The sequence below is a fragment of the Oncorhynchus kisutch genome, linkage group LG4, assembly GCF_002021735.2.
Source record: "Oncorhynchus kisutch isolate 150728-3 linkage group LG4, Okis_V2, whole genome shotgun sequence".
NCBI classification, from domain to species: domain Eukaryota; kingdom Metazoa; phylum Chordata; class Actinopteri; order Salmoniformes; family Salmonidae; genus Oncorhynchus; species Oncorhynchus kisutch.
The window spans coordinates 40,029,176-40,056,240 of NC_034177.2; the positions used below are offsets into that span (position 1 = coordinate 40,029,176).

General features: G+C 41.7%; 1 protein-coding gene across 2 annotated transcripts in view; it reads right to left on the reverse strand.

Annotated features, from left to right (window-relative positions):
• Positions 1–27,065, reverse strand: part of LOC109889517 (inositol 1,4,5-trisphosphate receptor type 2) — a 152,453-nt gene that overhangs the window by 10,032 nt on the left and 115,356 nt on the right. For both annotated transcript variants that reach the window (XM_020480989.2, XM_020480988.2), the window contains exons 52-54: positions 25,771–25,901; positions 24,848–25,013; positions 21,107–21,267 (exon numbers count right to left, since the gene is read on the reverse strand). In XM_020480989.2, coding sequence (XP_020336578.1) covers positions 21,107–21,267; positions 24,848–25,013; positions 25,771–25,901 — 458 coding nt within the window. The remainder of the gene's footprint in view (positions 1–21,106; positions 21,268–24,847; positions 25,014–25,770; positions 25,902–27,065) is intronic.

A 27,065-nucleotide genomic window follows, 5' to 3' on the forward strand; every position in this document is an offset into this window, starting at 1 on the left:
TTAAATTGGCCACAAAATCAACATTTTGCAATGGCCATCTCAGAGGGCTTTGCACATTGATGAGCATTAAGGAGATTTACGAGATTCTCAATTGGTATCGATTCTCGAGAGACATTACTGTAATGTAAAAGTTCTAATTTCGCAAGTCTCGAATGCTTCCTGCGGAGGTCGCACACAACACTTGGACGACAATTACTTCCCACCAGGAAGGGCAATATAAACAGAATTGTCTTGTTCAGCCCAATAACCCTACAGTACAAATCGTAATGGCAGGGCAATTTATTTTGAAACAACTTAAATGTATAGGCATTTTCATTATATTATATTCATTATATCGTGATTCATTCCGTTTTAATCTGAAATAGCATTAAAAAGCCGGTTACTCTGACATTGACGCCTTTAAGGGAATCTCAGAACGCCGTAATTTATTTAAATGCAAAAGTCAGCAGGAACGCAAGAATCAACTGCCTAGTGAATTAACAACTTTATGTAATGGTTTGCGCATGATATTGATGAAATTAAGCAAGGTTTGTTATAAAGTAGGCTGAATGCCATTGTTTAGCTAACATTGGCATTCTAGCTAACTTAGCTATTAAGTTAGTATGTGAGGAGTATACATACATTTTTGCTTAGCTTGCTACCTAGCTCTGGATAATATGAATGACAACGTTATTGTACTTTCATATTTGTTTGAGAGGGCTAAACATTAATTGTTGTTTGTTGAAGTTACTTTATGAAGCAAATGATGTTTGTTAACGTTGCTTGTTACCAGTAGCTATCTTTGTGCTTTAGCCTACTGGCTAGTCTAGTGGCTACTGTGACATTTACGATACATTTGAGCTGCGAAGCAAGAAAGTCAGCGGACCCGGGTCGAGACATTCCAGTTGAATTCCAGTGAGCTCTCAGACTTCAGAATAGAAAACCATTGAAAACCTGTGGTTTGAATTGAAGCGGACAGTCCATAAGAATCTAAAGATTCTGTATGGAGGAATGGTCTAACATCCCTCCCAATGATGTTCTCCAACTCACAAAATATTTTAGAAAAAGGCTCAGTGCCATTATCCACGCGAGGTGAGGTATTGGGAGAATCTCAAATGCAGTGTAGAAGTTTGTTTAGTCACTGAGTGTGAAAAGGGGAGAGAAAGAGAGCGAGAGAGGGCAGAGGCATTGAGCGAGAGGGCAGAGGCATTGAGAAACAGGTGAAGTGAGGACAGACTGGCCGACAGACCACAGGAGCCTGACACGACACGCTAATTCAGTTAGCCCTGAGGTGGGGCAAAAATAACTTCAAAACAACAGCCCCTTCTCTCAACATACAGATGGAAAAGAGGGCCACTGTGGGTCACAAAGAGATTTTCTCATGAACGTCTGCAAAAACAACTAGGAACAACAGATCCTGTTTAACCCAGACTCAAATGTGACCGATTGATTAAGCATGCCCAATAAATCCAATTAGTAATGAACGAGAAGGGACATAATGTACCCTTTAACTACAGTTTAGTTTATTTGGAGAGAGAAAGTACAAACACATTGAACAAACAATTGTCTAATTCACTGCAGTATAGTGTTTCTAGCTCATGTTAATTTAACAACCTTAACTAGTTGGACTTTAATGGAAACAAAAGGAAAGAAATACATGACCAATGTTTCATGAATATAATAATAATCACATTAAATGACATCCGTACATTATCATAATTACATCACAGACAAGATGTCTACAATTAAATGCGCGAAGCAAATGTCATACAGTGGTTCGTCCTTTAAAAGTTGCAGCGTACTGCAGCACAGCTTGCATGATGACACAGAATTCAATGGCACGTTATTTAAGTGTCAGCCATTGTAACCATTAAAGCTAGTTAGTGGTAGTTTGACCACCAGAGGGCATCTTTGAGAAGCATTTGATAACCTTCAATAGTGATTGTGCTAGAGAATATAAAACATTTTTTTGTAAAACATAGTATATGGGACTGATTTTAAGAAATTTTGCTGAATTAATTTGATTAATATTATGGTGTTTCTATTCCAAGAAAAACGAAAAACTATGGCACTGTACAACATGACGGTCGGGAGTAGGCTACAGTACTAAGAGCGTAACATTTCCACACTCTAATTGTAGTCTAACCAATAATAAATAAAAATGTCATTGATTTGTCAAGACCAGTCCCCATGCTTGTCTCAGAGCAGCGCGAAATGGTGCTAAAATACACTGCTCAAAAATATAAAGGGAACACTAAAATAACACATCCTAGATCTGAATGAATGAAATATTCTTATTAAATACTTTTTTCTTTACATAGTTGAATGTGCTGACAACAAAATCACACAAAAATGATCAATGGAAATCAAATTTATCAACCCATGGAGGTCTGGATTTGGAGTCACACTCAAAATGAAAGTGGAAAACCACACTACAGGCTGATCCAACTTTGATGTAATGTCCATAAACCAAGTCAAAATGAGGCTCAGTAGTGTGTGTGGCCTCCAAGTGCCTGTATGACCTCCCTACAACGCCTGGGCAAGCTCCTGATGAGGTGGCGGATGGTCTCCTGAGGGATCTCCTCCCAGACCTGGACTAAAACATCCGCCAACTCCTGGACAGTCTGTGGTGCAACGTGGCGTTGGTGGATGGAGCGAGACATGATGTCCCAGATGTGCTCAATTGGATTCAGGTCTGGGGAACGGGCGGGCCAGTCCATAGCATCAATGCCTTCCTCTTGCAGGAACTGCTGACACACTCCAGCCACATGAGGTCTAGAATTGTCTTGCATTAGGAGGAACCCAGGGCCAACCGCACCAGCATATGGTCTCACAAGGGGTCTGAGGATCTCATCTCGGTACCTAATGGCAGTCAGGCTACCTCTGGCGAGCACATGGAGGGCTGTGCGGCCCTCCAAAGAAATGCCATCCCACACCATGACTGACCCACCGCCAAACCGGTCATGCTGGAGGATGTTGCAGGCAGCAGAATGTTCTCCATGGCGTCACCAGACTCTGTCATGTCTGTCACATGAAAGCAGGTTCACACTGAGCACATCTGTGAAGAGCACAGGGCGCCAGTGGCGAATTTGCCAATCTTGGTGTTCTCTGGCAAATGCCAAATGTCCTGCACGGTGTTGGGCTGTAAGCACAACCCCCACCTGTGGACGTCGGGCCCTCATACCACCCTCATGGAGTCTGTTTCTGACCGTTTGAGCAGACACATGCCCATTTGTGGCCTGCTGGAGGTCATTTTGCAGGGCTCTGGCAGTGCTCCTCCTGCTCCTCCTTGCACAAAGGCGGAGGTAGCGGTCCTGCTGCTGGGTTGTTGCCCTCCTACGGCCTCCTCCACATCTCCTGATGTACTGGCCTGTCTCCTGGTAGCGCCTCCATGCTCTGGACACTACGCTGACGGACACAGCAAACCTTCTTGCCACAGCTCGCATTGATGTGCCATCCTGGATGAGCTGCACTACCTGAGCCACTTGTGTGGGTTGTAGACTCCGTCTCTTGCTACCACTGGAGTGAAAGCACCGCCAGCATTCAAAAGTGACCAAAACATCAGCCAGGAAGCATAGGAACTGAGAAGTGGTCTGTGGTCACCACCTGCAGAACCACTCCTTTATTGGGGGTGTCTTGCTAATTGCCTATAATTTCCACATGTTGTCTATTCCATTTGCACAACAGCATGTGAAATTTATTGTCAATCAGTGTTGCTTCCTAAGTGGACAGTTTGATTTCACAGAAGTGTGATTGACTTGGAGTTACATTGTGTTGTACAAAGTGTTCCCTTTATTTTTTTGAGCAGTGTAGTTGACCACAGCGGGTAGGCTATTGCTTCTAACTTCAATATCCTCTTTAACAGCACATTACTCAACACTAGTGAGACTCATGTCGCCTATGGTAGGCCTACAGTATTTCGAAAAGTAAGTGACCGCCAATAATTGCATATGTGTCTCCCGGTGGCAAACGGCACGAGTATCGAACCTGCATCTGTAGCAACGCATTTTTTACTGTGCTGACGTGTTTTAGTCCTCTGCGCCAATCGGGAGGGCTATTATAATACTGTACATGGTGTCCAGGTCAGGATAACCATTTATTTTTTTTAACTATCAGGAAGAATGTTGGTACTTACAGTGGGGCAAAAAAGTATTTAGTCAGCCACCAATTGTGCTGAAAAAGTTCTCCCACTTAAAAAGATGACAGAGGCCTGTAATTTTCATCATATGTACACTTCAACTATGACAGATGAAAAAAAGAAATCCAGAAAATCACATTGTAGGATTTTTTATGAATTTATTTGCAAATTATGGTGGAAAATAAGTATAAACTTCCTCCGACACATTGATGCGGCTGGCTTCCGGGTTGGATGCGCGCTGTGTTAAGAAGCAGTGCGCTTTCTTGGGTTGTGTTTCGGAGGACGCATTTCGGAGGGCTCTCCCGAGCCTGTACGGGAGTTGTAGTGATGAGACAAGATAGTAACTACTAACAATTGGATACCACGAAATTGGGGAGAAAAGGGGGTAAAAAAAAGTGACTCCAACGCTGCGTACACATTTTAAGAATCTAGCAAAACTAACCGATTTCTTGTTAACTACGTGTTTTTTCGGAGTGCGGCCCGTTGTCCACTGATCTCCACGGATGGTTGTCAGCTTGGTTGTATGCTCTGCAAAAACATGTTTTTAGTACATAATAATTGTATTTGTTATTTTTATTTAACCTTTATTTAAATGATCAATTTTATTACACAGTCTGCCTACACATTTATAGGCTACAGTATATACATTATTTTTCAAGAAAATGCACTGGAACCAAAATACCTTGAGTTTTGGTGATTCTCTCAGCTCCGGCTCATTTTCAAGTCCTGTCATGGTTACGGTCCTAATCCTGGAACAGGTAGTACCATAGAAAGAAGCTGGCTTGATGAAAACAATGGCCATTTTGTCTGTTCTCTTTGGTCGCAATGTCTTTTTTTTTTTTTAGATAAACAGCTTGTTTTTGAATGGTAACTGTTTGAAGGGTGTAGTTTGTGGCGGGGTGAGTAGTACTGGAAAGGTGTGACTTTCAGCTTAGAATTGGTCAAAAGTATACAGCAGAGAGACGATTGTCCTCACTTTGATTATGTTGTAACAACATAATGTAGCACCATGACCAGGATCTCTATTCATTTAAGCAGATTAGGGTTTTCAAGAGGAACGGAAAATCTACTTGAGACATAAAAAAAAAAAAAATGGTAGACTTGGGGATTTTGGCCACGGACAGTGCTATTCGCAAATGTAACACTTTAGCGCACTTAAGCATTGAATACATTGCAAGTAGGGGGATGTTTACGCATACAGAAGCCGGGCTATAAAAGAGTATTGTGCTGCTAATCGGGCTACAAGTGTTTGAAAACCTGTTTCGAGCAGCTGTCCATCAATACTGTAAATAAAAACACAGCATCTTGTTTACATTCTTTATTGTAACCACAATGTCACAAATAATTTCTATCTACCTTTCCAATTACTTTTAAAGTTTGGATTTACAAATGTGTGCTTACGTCATTTTTCGTTGAATTCCGGTTTGGATTTAAGTATAACCTTTGACTGACGCCATTAGTGAGAGACTGGCACTAAGAACAGCGGGAATGTTTCCCTAGTCAGCGCAATTATTAGTGCAATGCCCCTTAAAGTGTTGCTCTGTGCTACCCAGTGGGGCGGAGTGCCCCCTGCCCTCGTGCCTTGAACCTCGCACGCCCACCTCTATTTCAGTGGATTCAGCTGGAGAACTGCAAGGCAATCCCATTGTGCACCACTCGGGGGCCATAACCAATATATATATTGTCCTGCTAATAACAGGGTTAATAATATATCTGTGAGAATATCCAAGGGGCTTTAATCTAATTCTAAATGAATAATCGCTTTGTTAAGAAAATAACAATATTTTGGACATGATTTTGTTTTCAAATAACGTAAAATGAACAAGAAAAAGGCCATTCTTGAAAATGGGGTGCGATATTTTTGCTAATTTGCAAAAAAAAAAAAGAAGCCTGTTTGTAATTCAGAATTATTTATTTATGTTTTCAGAAGGAGAGCAACCAAAAGCCTACAGTCATCTCATCGGTCTCCCAGTCGAGGCCGGCACAGGTATTGAACCAGCATCTGTAGCAACAAAGCTATTTCAAAATGGAGCCGTTTTACTGTCTCCTAACCAATTGTGCTATTATGTGTTTATTCCCATGATATTTGTAAATTGTTTTGTACATAATGTTTCTGCAACCGTATCTTATGGCAGAAAAGAGCTTCTAGATATCAGAACAGCGATCACTCACCTCGGATTAGACAAAGATTTTTTCAACAGCAGCAAGCAGGACTCACACGATATTCTCCAAACACCCCACAAGGTAGACATCCCAATTAGGCAACAGGGAAAGCTGCCGTTACCGTCAATATTACTCGCCAACGTGCAATCATTGGACAATAAACTATACGAGGTACGATCACGAATATCCTACCAACGGGACATCAAAAACTGTAATATCCTATGTTTCACGGAATCGTGGCTGAATGACGAATGACGACATGGATATTCAGCTAGCGGGATAACAGGAAACTCCGGTAAGACGAGGGGGGTGATCTGTGCATATTTGTAAACAACAGCTGGTGCACGAAATCTAAGGAAGTCTCTAGATTTTGCTCGCCTGAAGTAGAGTATATTATTCAAAATTGCAGGCCACACTACTTGCCTAGAGAGTTGGCTGTTTATTTACCACCACAGACAGATGCGGGCACTAAGACCGCAATCAGCCAGCTGTATAAGGAAATAAGCAAACAGGAAACCATTCACCCAGAGGCGGCGCTCCTAGTGGCCGGAGACTTTAATGCAGGGAAACTTAAATCAGTTCTACCAAATTTCTATCAACATGTTAAATGTGCAACCAGAGTGAAAAAAATCCTAGATCACCTGTACTCCACACACAGAGATGCATACAGAGCTCTCCCTCGCCCTCCATTTGGAAAATCCGACCACAACTCTTCCTCCTGATTCCTGCTTACAAGCTAAAATTAAAGCAGGACGAACCAGTGACTCGGTCTATAAAAAAATGTTCAGATGAAGCAGATGCTAAACTACAGGACTGCTTTGCGATCACAGACTGGAACATGTTCCGAGATTCTTCAGATGACATTGAGGAATACACCACATCAGTCACTGGCTTCATCAATAAGTGCATTGAGGATGTCCCTCCCACAGTGACTGTACGTACATACCCCAACCAGAAGCCACAGATTACAGGCAACATTCGCACTGAGCTAAAGGGTCGAGCTACCGCTTTCAAGGTGCGGGACTCTAACCCGGAAGCTTAAAAGAAATCCCGCTGTGCCCTGCGACGAACCATCAAACAGGCAAAGTGTCAATACAGGGCTAAGACTGAATCATACTACACCGGCTCTGACGCTCATCGGATGTGGCAGGGCTTGCAAACTATTACAGACTACAAAGGGAAGCACAGCCTCGAGCTGCCCAGTGACACGAGCCTACCAGATGAGCTAAATGAGCTAAATCACTTCTATGCTCGCTTCGAGGCAAGCAACACTGATTTGGCATGGGTCCTGAGATCCTCAAAAGGTTCTACAGCTGCAACATCGAGAACTTCCTGACCGGTTGCATCACTGCCTGGTACGGCAATTGCTCGGCCTCCGACCGCAAGGCACTTCAGAGGGTTGTGCATACGGCCCAGTACATCACTGGGGCAAAGCTGCCTGCCATCCAGGACCTCTACACCAGGCGGTGTCAGAAGAAGGCCCTGAAAATTGTCAAAGACCCCAGCCACCCCAGTCATGTTCTCTCTACTACCGCATGGCAAGCGGTAACGGAGTGCCAAGTCTAGGACAAAAAGGATTCTCAACAGTTTTTACCCCCAAGCCATAAGACTCCTGAACAGGTAACCAAATGGTTACCCGGATTATTTGCATTGTGTGCCACCCCGACCCCTCTTTTATGCTGCTGCTACTCTCTGTTTATCTTATATGCATTAGAGGTCGACCAATTATGATTTTTCAACGTCGATACCGATACCGATTATTGGAGGACCACAAAAAGCCGATACCGATTAATCGGACGATTTTTATTTATTTATTTGTAATAATGACAATTACAACAATACTGAATGAACACTTATTTTAACTTAATATAATACATCAATCAAATCAATTTAGCCTCAAAAAAATAATGAAACATGTTCAATTTGGTTTAAATAATGCAAAAACAAAGTGTTGGAGAAGAAAGTAAAAGTGCAATATGTGCCATGTAAGAAAGCTAACGTTTAAGTTCCTTGCTCAGAACATGAGAACATATGAAAGCTGGTGGTTCCTTCTAACATGAGTCTTCAATATTCCCAGGTAAGAAGTTTTAGGTTGTAGTTATTATAGGAATTATAGGACTATTTCCCTCTATACCATTTGTATTTCATTAACCTTTGACTATTGGATGTTCTTATAGGCACTTTAGTATTGCCAGTGTAACAGTATAGCTTCCATCCCTCTCCACGCTTCTCCCTGGGCTCGAACCAGGAACACGACAACAGCCACCCTCGAAGCAGCATTACCCATGCAGAGCAAGGGGAACAACAACTCCAAGTCTCAGAGCGAGTGACATTTGAAACGCTGTTAGAGCGCACCCCGCTAACTAGCTAGCCATTTCACATCGGCTACACAAGCCTAATCTCGGGAGTTGATCGGCTTGAAGTCATAAACAGTGCAATGCTTGACGCACAACGAAGAGCTGCTGGCAAAACGCACAAAAGTGCTGATTGAATAAATGCTTACGTGCCTGCTGCTGCCTACCACCGCTCAGTCAGACTGCTCTATCAAATCATAGACTTAGTTATAACATAATAACACACAGAAATACGAGCCGTAGGTCATTAATATGGTCGAATCCGGAAACTATCATCTCGAAAACAAGACGTTTATTCTTCAGTGAAATACGGAACCGTTCTGTATTTCATCAATGTTATGCCATATTTACGTAAAATTCTGGCAAATTAGGCGGCCCAAACTGTTGCATATACACTGACTCTGCGTGCAATGAACGCAAGAGAAGTGACAATTTCACCTGGTTAATATTGCCTGCTAACCTGGGATTTCTTTTAGCTAAATATGCAGGTTTAAAAATATATACTTCTGTGTATTGATTTTAAGAAAGGCATTGATGTTCATGGTTAGGTACACATTGGAACAATGATACGCACCGCATCAATTATATGCAACGCAGGACACGCTAGATAAACTAGTAATATCAACAACCATGTGTAGTTAACTAGTGATTATGATTGATTGATTGTTTTTTCTAAGATAAGTTTAATGCTAGCTAGCAACTTACCTTGGCTTACTGCATTCACATAACAGGCAGTCTCCTCATGGAGTGCAACGCGAGACAGGTGGTTAGAGCGTTGGACTAGTTAACTGTAAGGTTGCAAGATTGAATCCACCGAGCTGCCAAGATTAAAATCTGTCGTTCTGCCCCTGAACGAGGCAGTTAACCCCCAATTCCTAGGCCGTCATTCAAAATAAGAGTATGTTCTTAACCTACTTGCCTAGTTAAAAATATTAAATACAATTTAAAAAAAATTAAAATAAAAAAACTGCCAAATCGGTGTCCAAAAATACAGATTTCCGATTGTTATGAAAACTTGAAAATCGGCCGTAATTAATTGGCAATTCCGATTAATCGGTCGACCTCTAATATGCATTGTCACTTTAACTATACATTCATGTACATACTACCTCAATTGGCCTGACCAACCAGTGCTCCCGCACATTGGCTAACCGGGCTATCTGCATTGTGTCCCACCACCTGCCAACCCCTCTTTTTACGCTACTGCTACTCTCTGTTCATCATTTTTATTTTTTATTATTTATCCTTTATTTAACCAGGAAGGGCTCATTGAGATTTAAAATCTCTTTTTTCAAGAGCGTCCTGGCCAAGATAGGCAGCACCAAGTCATTACAAAAATTACAGACAAACATGAAAAACTACAAGTAATCTTGTAAAACCCATAGAATTCACAAGAGTATAACAAAATCAAAAACAGCCAATTAAAAACATTGACAGGTCAGAGAATCAGTCTCAAGATCATTCATCAGTGATTTAAAAATACCAATCGGGGCAAGTTCTTCAAGTTTAAAAAGTATTTTGTAAGGCGTTCCAAGACGATGGCACAGAGTACATAAAAGCCCTTTTACCAAATTCAGTTCGGACATTTGGAACAGTTAGCAGGATAAAGTCCAGTGAACGAAGAGAGTACCCACCACATTTCTGAACAATAAAAATGCCCAAATAAAAAGGTAGTAAACCCCAAATAAAAAATAGTAAATAAAGGTATACCAGTGCATGAGCCTACGAGTGACTAGAGAAGGCCAGCCAACCCTGGTATACAAAGTGCAGTGGTGCATAAGGGTTATGCATTGTCACTTTAACCATACCCACATGTACATACTACCTCAATAAGCCTGACTATCCGGTGTCTGTATATAGCCTTCCTACTGTTATTTTCAAATGTCTTTATAGTGTTGTTTTATTTCTTTACTTACCTACCTACACACACACACATACTTTTTTCTTCTTCTCCGCACTATTGGTTAGAGCCTGTAAGTAAGCATTTCACTGTAAGGTCTACACCTGTTGTATTTGGCACTGTATGTGACCAGTTGGGAGTAGGCTACAGTACTACAGTAAGGGCAAAAATAATCCTAATATTTCCACACCCTAATTGTAGTCTAAATTTCTCTTAGAATAAAAACCTTAGTGTAACAACAGTTATAGGAAGTAATACTGAAGTTGTGCACAATTATCAGTTTCTATTTAGGTTTATGTTGTCAGAGCCTTGGGACTGAAAAGCATAATCAGTGCTCTAATTCACCCGTGCGCTGGTTTAGAACAATGAAGTAGTGATGCAGGGTACGATACTAAACCACAAATTAGTGGTCCCGCAGCAAAATCTCAAAATTTTTAGTGGTACCATCACTGTATGTACAGTTGGAGTCGGAATTTACATACACTTAGGTTGGAGTCATTAAAACTCGGTTTTCAACCACTACACAAATTTCTTGTTAACAAACTATAGCTTTGGCAAGTCGGTTAGGACATCTACTTTGTGCACGACAAGTAATTTTTCCAAACATTTGATTACAGATTATTTCACTTATAATTCACTGTATCAAAATTCCAGTGTGTCAGAAGTTTACATACACTAAGTTGACTGTGCCTTTAAACAGCTTGGACAATTCCAGAAAATGATGTCATGGCTTTAGAAGCTTCTGATAGGCTAATTGACATAATTTGAGTCAATTGGAGGTCTACCTGTGGATGTACTTCAAGGATTACCTTCAAACTCAGTGCCTCTTTGCTTGACATCATGGAAAAATCAAAAGAAATCAGCCAAGACCTCAGAAAATAAATTGTAGACCTACACAAGTCTGGTTCATCCATGGGAGCAATTTCCAAACGCCTGAAGGTACCATGTTCATCTGTACAAACAATAGCACGCAAGTATGAACACCATGGGACCATGCAGCCGTCATACCGCTCAGGAAAGAGACACATTCAGTCTCCTAGAGATGAATGTCAGGACTACCTGACATGATGACTCCTTGCTGTCCCCAGTCCACCTGACCGTGCTGCTGCTCCAGTTTCAACTGTTCTGCCTTATTATTATTCGACCATGCTGGTCATTTATGAACATTTGAACATCTTGGCCATGTTCTGTTATAATCTCCACCCGGCACAGCCAGAAGAGGACTGGCCACCCCACATATGCTCTCTCTAATTCTCTTTCTTTCTTTCTCTCGGAGGACCTGAGCCCTAGGAGCATGCCCCAGGACTACCTGACATGATGACTCCTTGCTGTCCCCAGTCCACCTGACCGTGCTGCTGCTCCAGTTTCAACTGTTCTGCCTTATTATTATACAACCATGCTGGTCATTTATGAACATTTGAACATCTTGGCCATGTTCTGTTATAATCTCCACCCGGCACAGCCAGAAGAGGACTGGCCACCCCACATAGCCTGGTTCCTCTCTAGGTTTCTTCCTAGGTTTTGGCCTTTCTAGGGAGTTTTTCCTAGCCACCGTGCTTCTACACCTGCATTGCTTGCTGTTTGGGGTTTTAGGCTGGGTTTCTGTACAGCACTTTGAGATATCAGCTGATGTACGAAGGGCTATATAAATAAATTTGATTTGATTCGATTTGAATGTACTTTGGTGCGAAAAGTGCAAATCAATCCCAGAACAACAGTAAAGGACCCTGTGAAGATGCTGGTGGGAACGGGTACAAAAGTATCTATATCCTGAAAGGCCGCTCAGCAAGGAAGAAGCCACTGCTCCAAAACCGCCATAAAAAACAGACTACAGTTTGCAACTGCACATGGGGACAAATATGGTACTTTTTGGAGAAATGTCCTCTGGTCTGATGAAACAATAATGGGAACTATTTGGCCATAATGACCTTCGTTATGTTTGGAGGAAAAAGGGGGAGGCTTGCAAGCGGAAGAACACCATCTCAACCATGAAGCACGGGGGTGACAGCATCATGTTGTGGGGGTGCTTTGCTGCACGAGGAACTATATTGAACTATATTGAAGCAACATGTCAAGACATCAGTCAGGAAGTTAAAGCTTGAATGCAAATGGGTCTTCCAAATGGACAATAACCCCAAGCATACTTCCAAAGTTGTGGCAAATGGCTTAAGGACAACAAAGTCAAGGTATTGGAGTGGCCATCACAAAGTCCTGACCTCAATGCTATAGAAAAAGTGTGTGCAAGCAAGGAAGCTTAGAAGCTTGTGTAGTCTAGTCCAGTGGTTCCCAACCAGGGGTACTCCGGGCAGAGCATAATTCAGTTGGTGGTACAGTAAGCGAAGAAGGTTGGGAACCACTGGTCTAGTCATCTAATGACTAACATAGCCCAGACCTCAATAATGATAAAAAGATACGTTACACTTCCCTCCTCATCACTGAAATAGAGTAAAAGAGTATGACGTATTGTCTGCATCTGTTTAACTTAAACATGACGTGAATAATCTAGAATAGCATGAGTAAATGTAATCTAACATTTCCAAAAAATTAACAGCCCCCAGACTAACATTTGAGCTGTGTGTATGGACTAGTATAAACAATCACAGCCAACCTCTGACGTAACAAGTCTTTCCCAAAATAACCCCACAGTGTAAACATTCACTTAGGCACAATCGCCTGCCAAAACAATAACAACAGCACAACGTTGAGTCAGGGGTTCAGTACTTCTTCACTGAACCATTCTGTCACATCACTAAGTCTCATACTACAGACTGCATCACTCTCAGTGGCTCTCCAGTGGTTGCCTGCTGCATTATTGCTGTGAAGCTTTTCACCAGGCACACAACAGAACCTGGACAAAGGAGACGACTCAGCATGATAGTGACTAGGGGAATAACCATTTTAGGCTTACATTTTTGTGCCTGCAGTCTAGCGGAGCAATCTACACTGCTGGTACACAGAGAGAAAAACAGAACGAGAGAGACTATGAGTGTGTGAGAGGCACACTCTTAAGACCTGTAAAACCTGCTCAAAGGGATGACAAGTTAATGATCCATGACTAAACTCCAGAGTATGTTTGGAGTATAGTCAGGTCAAGTGTCCTCATGGCCCTTGCTTATTTGGCTGGTCACTCTCTGACATAGCACCACCCCTAGCGTACACGCTATGGATGTGACAAATGGAAACATTCTCGGACTTTTTAAACATACATTTTTGTATTGGTTTTCCATGAAAGAAATATGAAAAATGCATAAAATTCCACGCAAATTCACAATGCAGATGGTCTACATTGCGCTTACTGCAGAGAGAAAGATAACTTTTTATTATTTATGCTGCTGCTACTCCGGCTTTTCAAGAGAGTGGCGCATGTAGCTTGTTATTGTCATCCAATCACAAGTTATCAAACTGGCACTAGACTACAGTCAGAGCTAGAGCCTCCATGTGGCAAGATATTAAGAGATATCTAGGCTAATCAATGGAAGATGGAAATCTAAAGTACCATAGACTCAATTATCCTAACGTTAGCTAGCTTAACTAGCTTCTCTCTTCTCTCGGTCAGTCAAGACAGATACTAGGTAATCAGATGAGATGATAACTAGTTAGTCTACCAGAGCGAGTCGACTTGATTGCCATATCCCCCTCCCCTGCTACCCTCCTCACTCAGACGCACACCGCATGGCCCCTCCCCGGCTCGCTGCTTGAGCTGCTGCTCTGCTTCCCTCTCACTCGTACATTACAGGGCCAGTTAATGAAGTAGCTCCTCCTACTAAAGTTACAGCATTGATGCATTTAGGTAGTTGTTTCATTTGAATTTGACCCTTTATGATGATTACCAGGACCAGGTAGTTTTGTGATGACTGCATTGCTATTAAAATTGTGGAGAAAAAAGTAATTCACACTTAGGAATTTTCAGTTAACAATCCACATTTTGTTGACATTTTTTTTAACGGTCACACCCCAAGTGCACGTGTGCACATTTTACATCACATGACCCATCCACTTCCATAACCAACCCTAGTGGCCTGTAGTACACTACACTGGTATCAAACTCTACAATGGTAGAAAACCAAGCAGCACGTGATTGTGTTATCCAGCGTCTTGAGAAAGAGCACCAATGTTGTTCAATACACGCATCTCTGCTGGAGACTGTACAACAGGATGTGCTGCCTTCTGCTTGACTCACCTAGGTTAACATAGACACAAAGAGAGGAGTGTATGTGTGTGTAAGAGAGTGAGAGAGACTGTGCGGCGTGTGTGTACGCATTTGTGTGTGCCCCCCACCAGGACATTTTGAACTTTGGCCTCTCTATAGATCACGAGTTCAGAGGCTCCTCACCGCCGTCTTCTCCTCTCCTGTTGCCGCCGACAACCGACAAGTGACGGCCACGTTGCTATGGAATAATTGACTCGTGGCGTGATAATGCGTGTGTGAGAGAGCGAGCGAGCGGGACAGGAGAACACGTGCCAGGCAGGGCTGAGCTATTAGCAGGCCACTTGAGATAGGTTATGTAACAGAGCTGTGGCTGCAGTGCCTTCAGAAAGTAGTCACATCCCTTGACTTTGTATTAAATAGAAAAATGTTGTCACTGGCCTACACACAATACACCATAAAAGTTGTTTTATTTTTACAAATGAATACAAAATCAAAAGCTGAAGTATTCATCCCATTTGTTATGGCAAGCCTAAAAAAGTTCAGGAGTAAAAATGTGCTTAACAAGTCACATAAGTTACTCGGTGTGCAATAATAGTGTTTAACATTATTTTTTATGACAACCTCATCTCTGTACCCCACACATACAATTATCTGTAAGGTCCCTCAGTCGAGTCAGTGAATTTCAAACACAGATTCAATTCACAAAAACCAGAGCGGTTTTCCAATGCCTCGCAAAGTAGGGTACCTATTGGTATATGGGTAAAAATAAAAAGCAGACATTGAATATCATGGAGCACGGTGAAGTTATTAATGACACTTTAGATGGTGTATCAATACATCCAGTCACTACAAAGTTACAGCCGTTGTTCCTAACTCAGTTGCCGGAGAGCAAGGAAACCGCTCAGGGATTTCACCATGAGGCCAATGGTGACTTTGAAACAGTTACAGAGTTTAATGGCTGTGATAGGAGAAAACTGAGGACGGACTGTAGTTACTCCACAATATAACCTAATTGACAAGAGTGAAAAAGAGGAAGCCTGAATAGCAGTCACCAACCTTTTCTGAGTAAAGATCACTTTCACAGTCAAAAAGCAAGCAGAGATCTACCGCTCAGATTTGTTTTAAAACATGACTTAAAAAATGTAACACTAACTTAATAAAACGGTAATGTAGGAATGAGGTTTGTGCAGTAGGCAGGCCTAATACATTATCGCAGAATATCGGCAATATGTCCGGCTGTCAATATTGTTCTTCTCAGACCATATTATATCTCAATACTCAATCTTTGATAAAATAGATCATTTGGTGTAGCACTTGCGAGGCACATCTGAGTATAAATAGAAATAATTCCCTTTTTACTTCACTGGACTGATGCTAAACTACATGTGGACACCGCCTCAAATGATTGGATTCTACTATTTCAGTCACGCTCGTTGCTGACAGGTGTATAAAATCGAGCACACAGCCATACAATCTCCAGAGGTAAAACAAATGAAGTAAAATCACAACGTCAGCGATGTTCAGGTCGGAAAGTCGGGGCTCTAGAAAGATGCCCAGGTTTAAGACTTGGAATTCCGAATTGGATGACCCTTCAAAACAATTTTTCCCAGTCGGATCTCATTTTTTCCCCCAGAGTTCACAGGTGTCTTGAACGCACTGAAGTCGGAAATGTCTGAGTTTCCAGTTGTCCTGAACATGGCATTAGTCTCAGCGGAGAGAGGGAGCAGCAAAGGGTCAGCCTCTCTGCTCTCTCCTTCCTTTCCTCGTGTGAGACTGACCAGAGACAGGGGACGCAGTCTTCCGTCTGATGGCGAACCACGAGCCACACCGCATCTGCCTCAAGCACAAATTGTTGTTCCTATGACCAGTGAAAGTGAAATATTCCTCAAAAGACACGATGAGCTGCTAATAATAATAAAAACACAGGGCTACTCATTCACTGCAGAGCAAGTGGGAGTAGACATTTTATGTTTTGTAATAGTGTTGAATAAAAACAGTTCGGACAGTGCTGAATTAAAAATGTAACATTAACTCATTCATAAAAACATCAGCTCCTTGCTGTATTATTTGACAGTCTCTCTGGTCACATGGTTTTAAAAGTTATGAAATCTCACATAGGCTAGTATCAAACTTGTAGGCACTGTGATTTGAGCTATTCGATTGGCTAGCGCAGTAGGCCCACTAGATTTAGCCACAGACCTCCTGGTCGCTGGGTAAGCGGAGTGTGTCTTTTCAGACAAATGAAATAGTTACAAATGGGAACACTGCCTACCCGGTGCGCAGGACTTCGAAATCAAATGCACCTACCACCAACAGCGCAACACACAAAAAAAGCACAAGCCTTTATCTTTGACTTTTCTACAGAAATGTTGGTGATTGACAAGGAATGCCTTGAAGATCGACCGGTTGGTGACCACTGCTGTACAGAATAAAATATATTGTTTGCAACAAGGCACTAAAAGTAATACTGCAAAAAAGGTGGCTAAGCAACTAACTTTTTGTCCTTAATACAAAGCGTTATGTTTGGGGAAAATCCAATACAACACATTACTGATTACCACTCTCCATATTTTCAAGCATAGTGGTGGCTGCATTATGTTATGGGTATGCTAGTAATCGTTAAGGACTGGGGAGTTGGTTACGATAAAAAAGAGAATGGAACGAAGAACAGGCTAAATCCTAGGGGAAAACCTGGTTCAGTCTGCTTTCCACACTGGGAGAGGCATTGACCTTCCAGCATGACAATAACCTAAAACACATGTCTACACTGAAGTTGTTTACTAAGAAGACCGTGGCTGTTCCTGAGTGGCTAAGTTACAGTTGTTACTTAAACCTACTTGAAAATCTCCCTGAAAATGATCAACAACTAATTTGACAGAGCTTGAAGAATTTTTTAAATAATAAAATGGGCAAATGTTGCACAATCCAGGTGTGGAAAGCTCTTCGAGACTTACCCAGAAACACTCACAGCTGTAATCGCTGCCAAAGGTGCTTCCAAAAAGTACTCACTCAGGGGTGTGAACAATTATGTAAATGAGATATTTCTGTATTTCATTTCCAATAAATTAGCTACATTTTCTAAAAACATGTTTTCACTTTGTCATTATCAGGCATTGTGTGTAGATGGGTGAGATTTTTTATTTTATTGAATCAATTTTGAATTCAGGATGTAACAACAAAATGTGGATTAAATCAAGGGGTATGAATACTTCCGAAGGCACTGTACCTGCTGGCTCGGTGCTTGGTGTCATAACACACACACAATTTTTTGAACTTTTGCTCAGGGCCGTTTACAGTGCAGCCGGGGAGTATTCAGACCCCTTCCCTTAATTCAACATTTGTTACGTTACAGCCTTATTCTAAAATTGACAATGATTTCCCCCCATCAATCTACACACAACACCCCATTACGACAAAGCGAAAACATTTTAATTCAAAAACAGAAATACCTTTACTACATAAGTATTGAGACCCATTGTTATGACACTCGAAATTGAGCTCAGGTGCATCCTGTTTCCATTGGTCATCCATTTATATTTCTACAACTTGGAGTCCATCTGTGGTACATTCAATTGATTGGACATGATTTGGAAAGGCAAACACCTGTCTATATAAGGTCCCCAAGTTGACAGTGCATGTCAGAGCAAAAACCAAGCCATGAGGTCGAAGGAATTGTCTGCAGCGCTCCGAGACAGTATTGTGCCGAGGCACAGATCTGGGGAAGGGTTACAAAAAATGTATGCATCATTGAAGGTCCCCAAGAACACAGTGGCCTCCATCATTCTTAAATGAAAGAAGTTTGGAACCACCAAGAATCTCCCTGAAGCTGGCCGCCCAGCCAAACTTAGCAATTGGGGGAAAAGGGCCTTGGTCAAGGAGGTGACCAAGAATCCCGACGGTCACTCTAACAGCGCTCCAGAGTTCCTCTGTGGTGATGGGAGAACCTTCCAGAATGACAACCATCTCTGCAGAACTCCACCAATCAGGCCTTCGTGATAGTGGCCAGACGGAAGCCACTCCTCAGTAAAAGGCACATGACAGTCCGCTTTGAGTTTGCCAAAAGGCACCTGAAGGACTCTTAGACCATGAGAAGCAAAATTATCTGGTCCATGAAACCAAGATTAAACTCTTTGGCCTAAACGTAAAGTGTCACGTCTGGAGGAATGTTTTTCAGCGGCAGGGACTGGGAGACTAGTCAGGATCGAGGGAAAGATGACCAGAGCAAAGTACAGAGAGATTCTTGATGAAAACCTGCTCCAGAGTGCTCAGGACCTCAGACTGGGGCGACGGCTCACCTTCCAACAGGATAACGGCCCTAAGCATACAGCCAAGACAATGCAGGAGAGGCTTCAGGACAAGTCTGTGAATGTCCTTGAGCCCAACCAGAGCCCGGACTTAAACACAATCGAACATCTCTGGAGAGACCTGAAAATAGCTGTGCAGCAACACTCCCATCCAACCTGACAGAGCTTGAGAGGATCTGCAGAGAAGAAGCGGAGAAACTCCCAAAATACAGGTGTGAGAAGCATGTAGCGTCATACCCAAGAAGACTCGAGGCTATAATCGCTGCCAAAGGTGCTTCAGCAAAGTACTGAGTAAAGGGTCTGAATACTTATGTAAATGTTATCAGTTTTTTAAATGTTTAATACATTTGCAAACATTTCTAAAAACCTGTTTTTGCTTTGTCATTATGTGGCATTGTGTGTAGATTGAGGGGAAAAATATATAAAAAACGAATCCATTTTAGAATAAGGCTGTAACAAAATGTGGAAAAAAGTCAAGGGGTCTGAACACTTTACGAATGCACTGTTATTCTGTATTTACCAGGCGGACACACTCATTCTCAGAGTCTTGGAAACTGTGTTTTGTGTTTGTGTGTGTGCATGCGTACGTGCATTTGTGATACTCTCCTCAGGTGTCAGTGCACTGGGTACAGACAGTGAGGGAGAGCGGTGGAAAGACTGCGTTAATTAGCTAGTCCACCCCTCAGACTGAGTAAGGACTGCGGTGTGCGTGTTCACCTAAAGCAGACTGCAGAGGACACAGCCTGAGGTCCGCAATGCACTTTAGTGCTGTCTAATAAGGCAACTAATGACATGTCAACAGGATAGACTAAATATTTCTCAGAGCTGAACGTACACAGATCTTGATCTTATATTGTTCAGAAGAGATACAGATCTGGGACTGACTATTGTCTATAAATCCAGGTTGCTTTCTGCCAATCGCAGTGTTTATAGGGCCAACATCTAAAGAGAAGTACATCTACAACTCCTGACTCACCATGACGTCACCATGCACCAGTACCTCAGTCTGACTGGCCATCACTTCTTTAAAACGTGTTAATTACATTCAGTCGTCAACTATTTGTTATGCAAATTGAACCCACTGCAATGATGTTTGAACACATTAACCTCTTGGCAACCAACTAAACCCCCTTCTGATAAAGCTTTATTTAAAGCATCCAGCTATAATGCTTTATAACATGTTATAATCATGCATGAGGTTTAGTAATGTCTTATAACAAGACAAATAATATGTTATGCATCTGTTGTTTGTGATGTTTCAACACTTCAACAGATTGAAACTCGCTGGTATTAGTCAGGATCATTATGAGATGATTATAAGGGGTTTAAGACATGGGTATGACACCTCTTAACAATGCATTAGAAGTGCATCATAACAGCTCATGCATTTATGTCTCCTATGTATTGCTTTTTTCCCCAGACAGGTTGTGGCACGTTGCCACCCTTACTGAATGTCAGTAGCAAAACCCCAGGAGGGAGAAAGATCAGAGTGGAAGTCCCTAGTTTATGAGAAGTGCACTGTAGCATTATAACCAAGTCTAAGAAAAAGGGAAAGGAAGAGAGGGAGGTTGTGATGCTGGGCTCAGTCATGTTTTGTGGTGTTTTTTGCTCTTTTTTTGGGGGGGGGGGGGGGTTGAGTCTGCTGCAGAGGCTGATGATTCACAGTCAGACCGGAACACATTTATCATTTTAGTCATTTAGCAGGCGCTCTTATCCAGAGCAACTTACAGGAGCATTTAGGGTTAAGTACCTTGCTCAAGGGCACGTCGGCAGATTTTTCACTGCCTCTGGCTGCTGAGGACACCTCGAGATGCTACGGCGACTGCATACATTTAAAGGACAAACTGTGTGTTTGTGCGAGTGTGTGTACAGACATAGTACACATGTAAAAACAGCCAATACTTTTCAAATGGCAGTGACAGCAAGAAGTCCGAATTCAACGATCCAACACTGTTTTCACATTCAACACAGATGAGGTTCAAATATAAAATCCTGACTCATCATTGCATCACCCGTACCTTGGTGCTAAAATAGACACACCGTTCTATCATGCAACACAGAGGTGTTGAGGTGAAGACCTGTGTAGATCATGGAAGAGGTAGCTCACCAACTACCCACCTTGATCATCTGGGCCACGTAGCTTTCTGGGCCGGTGTACTCTGTGGGGTCCTTCACCCTCACCAGAACCAGGAAGTACAGATAGTGCCACATGTTGTGTTCCGACGTGATGTGCTCCTCAAAGGACACCGTCTTGTTGTCAAACTTATCCCTCTCCAACCCTGAGTGAGGAAAAACAGTACTTATACACTGATATACCAATTCACTTTACCTTTGTCATATCCTGCAGTTTCGTTGCCGTTCTTAATTATATTTTTCAGCCTCTCTATTTGGGGTGTGCTGAGTACTCGGACAAAACGAGTATCGTAACGGATATGGAGAACCTTCCAAATACAATTGACAAGTATTTTTGTAATTATCTGTGATTGGAAAAATGTAATTGTCAGCTGACAGCACACATCTCTTTCACCCATCTGTAAACAAATGGGCAGCAATTACTGTTATTATTTATTCTCCGAGCGACAGATCAATAGAAAATAAAATGACAAACGTAGATAGTTTATTTTTGATTGTACAAATGTTGTGGCATAAGTGTCGGGAGAGAAAAGGTTTGCTCCTCACAAAAGTTGAACAATATATGGGAGTTAGCCTATGTTCATCTAAATATGTGTCTGGAATAAATGCAGGCAATATAGTCATTTTCGTTGTTGAAAAGTCAGCCATCCAGCCACACACACACGAAGTCGGAAGTTTACACATACCTTCCCAAATAAATGTATACTCAGTTTTTCACAATTCTTGAAATTGAATCCAAGTAAAAATTCCCTGCCTTAGGTCAGGTTAGATCCTAAGATCACCACTTTATTTTAAGAATGTGAAATGTCAGAATAATACTAGAGAGAATTACTTATTTAATCTTTTATTTCTTTCATCACATTCCCAGTGGGTCAGAAGTTTACATACACTCAATTAGTATTTGGTAGCATTGCCTTTAAATAGTTTAACTTGGGTCAAACGTTTCGGGTAGCCTTCCACAAGCTTCCCACAATAAATTGGGTGAATTTTGGCCCATTCCGCCTGACAGAGCTGGTGTAACAGTCAGGTTTCTAGGCCTCCTTGCTCGCACACGCTTTTTCAGTTCTGCCCACAATTTTTCTATGGGATTGAGGTCAGGGCTTTGTGATGGCCACTCCAATACCTTGACTTTGTTGTCCTCTTTGCAACCAAGCTTTAACTGATGTCATGAGATGTTGCTTCAATATAACCTGCATAATTTTTCCTCTTCATGATGCCATCGACTGTGTGAAGTGCACCAGTCCCTCCTGCAGCAAAGCACCCCCACAACATGATGCTGCCACCCCTGTGCTTCACGGTTGGGATGGTGTTCTTTGGCTTGCAAGCCTCCCCCCTTTTCCCCCAAACATAACAATGGTCATTATGGCCAAACAGTTCTATTTTTGTTTCATCAGACCAGAAGACATTTCTCCAAAAAGTACCATCTTTGTCCCTATCTGCAGTTGCACACCGTAGTCTGGCTTTTTTATGGCTGTTTTGGAGCAGTGGCGTCTCCTTCCTGAGCGGTATGACGGCTGCGTGGTCCCATGGTGTTTATACTTGCGTACTATTGTTTGTACAGATGAACATGGTACCTTCAGCCATTTGGAAATTGCTCCCAAGGATGAACCAGACTTCCACAGGTACACCTTCAATTGACCCATTTGACTCAAATGATGTCAATTAGCCTATCAGAAGCTTCTAAAGCCATGACATAATTTTCTGGAATTTTCCAAGCTGTTTAAAAGGCAGTCAACTTAGTGTATGTAAACTTCTGACCCACTGGAATTGTGATACTGTGAATTCTAAGTGAAATAATCTGTCTGTAAACAATTGTTGAAAATTACTTGTGTCATGCACAAAAGTAGATGTCCTAACCGACATGCCAAATCTATAGTTTGTAAAGAAATTTGTGGAGTGGTTGAAAAAAACGAGTTTTAATGACTCCAACCTAAGTGTATGTAAACTCCCGACTTCAACTGTACATACACACAGACATACACACATACTACCGGTCAAAAGTTTTAGAACACCTACTCATTCAAGGTTTTAATATATATTTTTTTTTACTATTTTCTACATTATAGAATAATAGTGAAGACGTCAAAACTATGAAATAACACATGTGGAATCATGTAGTAACCAAAACAGTTCAACAAAATAAAAATATATTTTGTATTTCAGATTCTTCAAATAGCCACCCTTTGCCTTGATGACAGCTTTGCACACTCTTGACAGTCTCTCAACCAGCTTCATGAGGTAGTCACCTGGAATGCATTTCCAATAACAGGTGTGCCGTCTTAAAAGTTAATTTGTGGAATTTCTTTCCTTCTTAATTCATTTGAGCCAATCAGTTGTGTTGTCACAAGGTAGGCGTGGTATACAGAAGATAGCCCTATTTGGTAAAATACCAAGTCCATATTATGGCAATAACAGCACAAATAAGCAAAGAGAAATGACAGAACATCATTACTTTAAGACATGAAGGTCAGTCAATACAGAATTTTTCAAGAATTTTGAAAGATGGATTTGAAGTCGCAATAACCATCAAGCGCTATGATGAAATTAGCTCTCATGAGGACTGCCACAGGAATGGAGGAACCAGAGTTACCTCTGCTGCAGAGGATAAGTTCATTAGAATTACCAGCCTCAGAAATTGCAGCCCAAATAAATGCTTCAGAGTTCAAGTAACAGACACATCTCAACATCAACTGTGTGCATCAGGCCTTCATGGTTAAATTTCTGCAAAGAAACCACTACTAAAGGTGTAAGGGTAATCAACTATGTAAGGGCTATTTGACCAAGAATGAGAGTGATGTAGTCCTGCATCAGATGACCCGGCCTCCACAATCCCCCAACCTCAACCAAATTGAGATGTTGTGGGATAAGTCTGACCACATAGTGAAGGAAAAGCAGCCAACAAGTGCTCAGAATGTGTGGGAACTCCATCAAAACTGTTAGAAAAGCATTCCAGGTGAAGCTGGTTGAGAGAATGCCAAGAGTGTGTAAAGCTGTCATCAAGGCAGCTTTACATATATATAATGTGTGTGTGTGTGTGTGTGTGTGTGTGTGTGTGTGTGTGTATATATATATATATATATATATATATATATATATATATATATATAATGTGTGTGTGTGTGTACTATACTATCCTAGTTCATAGAATAGGACTAAGTTAATCATGTGCATTGTCACTGGTCGGGGTTGTTTAATAATGTGTGCGTGCGAATGAGCGAATTAATATAACCATGCGCTCTGAGATGTGTTCTGACTGATTGAGGTATAAGCTTTACTGGCATTTAAAAAGCACTTCTACGAGTAAATCCAATTGCGAGTATTAAGTGTGATGATATAGATAGGTTACTGAATACAAGTATGACGAGATCCTCACACCCCTACTCTCTATACGGTCTTGTTGTATATCTACAGCACATACTTAATTGTAATGTTCAATATGTACAGGCACCAAGCACATAAGGAAGTCCGATTTTATTCTAACATTGCAAGACAGTAGAGGGAGTATTGCTATTAAAGTGGCAAAACGCAAGAAATTTACCGTAGAACGTCGCATCAGGACGATACAAAAACCCACACATAACGCGACAGGACTGTACAATATGTATTTTCCTGCTATGTAGTTCTGTGTACTGTTATGTAGTGCTGTGTAGTGTTATGTGGTGCTCTGTAGTCTTCTATGTAGTGATATACAGAGTTATGTAGTGCTGTGTAGGGCTGTGAACCCACCACAGATGAAGCAGGTGGTCTTCAGTATCTCCTCCTTCCTCTGCTTCTCGCTCCTCAGGTCAGCGAACGTATCGATGATGACGCCGAAGATGAGGTTGAGGACGATGATGATGACGATGAAGAAGAACAGCAGGTCATACACCACACGGGCCACAAACAGAGGATCCTGGGTAACGAGTGGACCGGTGAGAAACAACAAGAGAGTGATCTTCAGCATCATCATTATCCACCTCATGTAAAGTACTTAAGGAGTACTTTAAAGTATTTTTTTGTGTATCTGTACTTTACTATATATATTTTTGGCAACTTTTACTTCACTACATTTCTAAAGAAAATAATGTACTTTTTACTCCATACATTTTCCCTGACACCTACAATTTGGAAAGGAAAATGGTCCAATTCACACACACTCTTTTCAAGAGAACTTCCCTGGTCATCCCTACATCCCTATGCTTTGTTTGTAAATTATGTCCGAGTGTTTGAGTATGCCCTGGCTATCCTTCAATTTAAAAAAAAAAACTTGAAAATTGTGCCGTTTGCTTAAAATAAGGAAGTTGATATTATTTTACTTTTGATACTTAAGTATATTTTAGCAATTATATTCACTTTTGATACTTAAGTATATTTAAAACAAAATACTTTTACTCAAGTAGTATTTAACTGGGTGACTCACTTTTACTTGAGTCCTTTTCTATTCAGGTATCTATACTTTTACTCAAGTATGAAAATTGAGTACTTTTTCCACCCCTGCTATCCACATCCTCAACAATCATCATCCCGATTAATACCATCAATTGAACTGTAATCATCACCACCAGCATCATCATGAAAAATAGTTGGCCCTTTGTTTTAGTACATTTTATTAATGACTGGTTCATTGATCAATTGATTGATGGACTGACTGATTGGACAAGGTCACTCACGTCTTTGGAAGGTTTCCTCAGCACATCTCCCACTCCCCCTCCGTTCCTCAGGCCCTGGTTCAGCACCGTCACGATACACATCAGCAGAGTGTCACACACACGCTCCGTCCCATCGTCCTCCCCCGCCATCACTGGACACACACATCAAAACATACAGTCATGAGGAGTGTGTCTCTGTGTGTGTGAGCGCAACGCAGCAGGGCAGGCCATTTCCCCCTCCTGCTAATCAATACTGTGTGTTAGGTAACTAATGATAGATGTACACATCAAAAGGTGGTAGTATCTCAAATCTACCTGACAACGAGTGACAAGTTCACAATTCAAAAAGCTGTACCAGATATATCAGATTCAGGTTGAAAACCCCTCACAATAGTAGACTTCAACAAAAGCTTGTGCTCACAACACTGGATGAAAGAGTTTGAACACTGAAACGTGGGAGGATGTGACCCCTCTATGTGAAGATTTGAAAAGAGGGGAGGAGGGTTGTAAAGAAAACAGCGAGAGAGAGATCGAGAGGGTGAGAACATTGTCAGAGAAGGAGGGATAGAAATAGAGAGGAGCCGGTGAGGTCACGTGTCGAGGCCCCTGTAGTGCAGGTGATCCATAGAGACACACTGGACTAGAGAACAAAGATGAGGACGATGAGTCATCCCCTATATACCTCTGCTTCTCCCTCTCCACGATTACTCTACACTAAGGACTGAGAACTAACTGAACTAGCTATGGTCTGAAAGTGCTGAAAGAGCAGTGGACCGGATTCAAACAAATACTGTCAGCGCAGTGCTTCCATTAGGAAAATGTGGCAGCGGACATTTGACCGGCAGCATTTTAATTTACAGAGCATGTAAGAAACCCACACGCACTGTTCTCAAAATGACATGTCTTAACAGGACATACAACTCGTATGCAACAGCAGGCATCATTCTTAATGAATTTCGATGAGCAATTTGAAGATGTTAGAATACATAGGCAGCGACTCCATAAGGCTAGAGAAGCTTTCCCTAAAGTACATCGAATTAGATTGTCAAAATTATATAGCCTAATCAGTTTACTCCTGCCTATACAGAAATAACTAAAATAGGCTACTACACCAGAAGGCATGATTTGGCCACAGAGGATCATTAGGAAACAAATGATACTCGTATAGACTATAGTCAGAAGGGCCCGCAATTTGAGCAGAGCTTGCAGGAAAAAAATACCAAATAGATGATTGTTGAGTTGCGACTGTCAGTGAAAAGCAGAGACCCCCAGCCAGGCATGTCGCAATATTTAAAAATACAATCTAAAAAAAAACT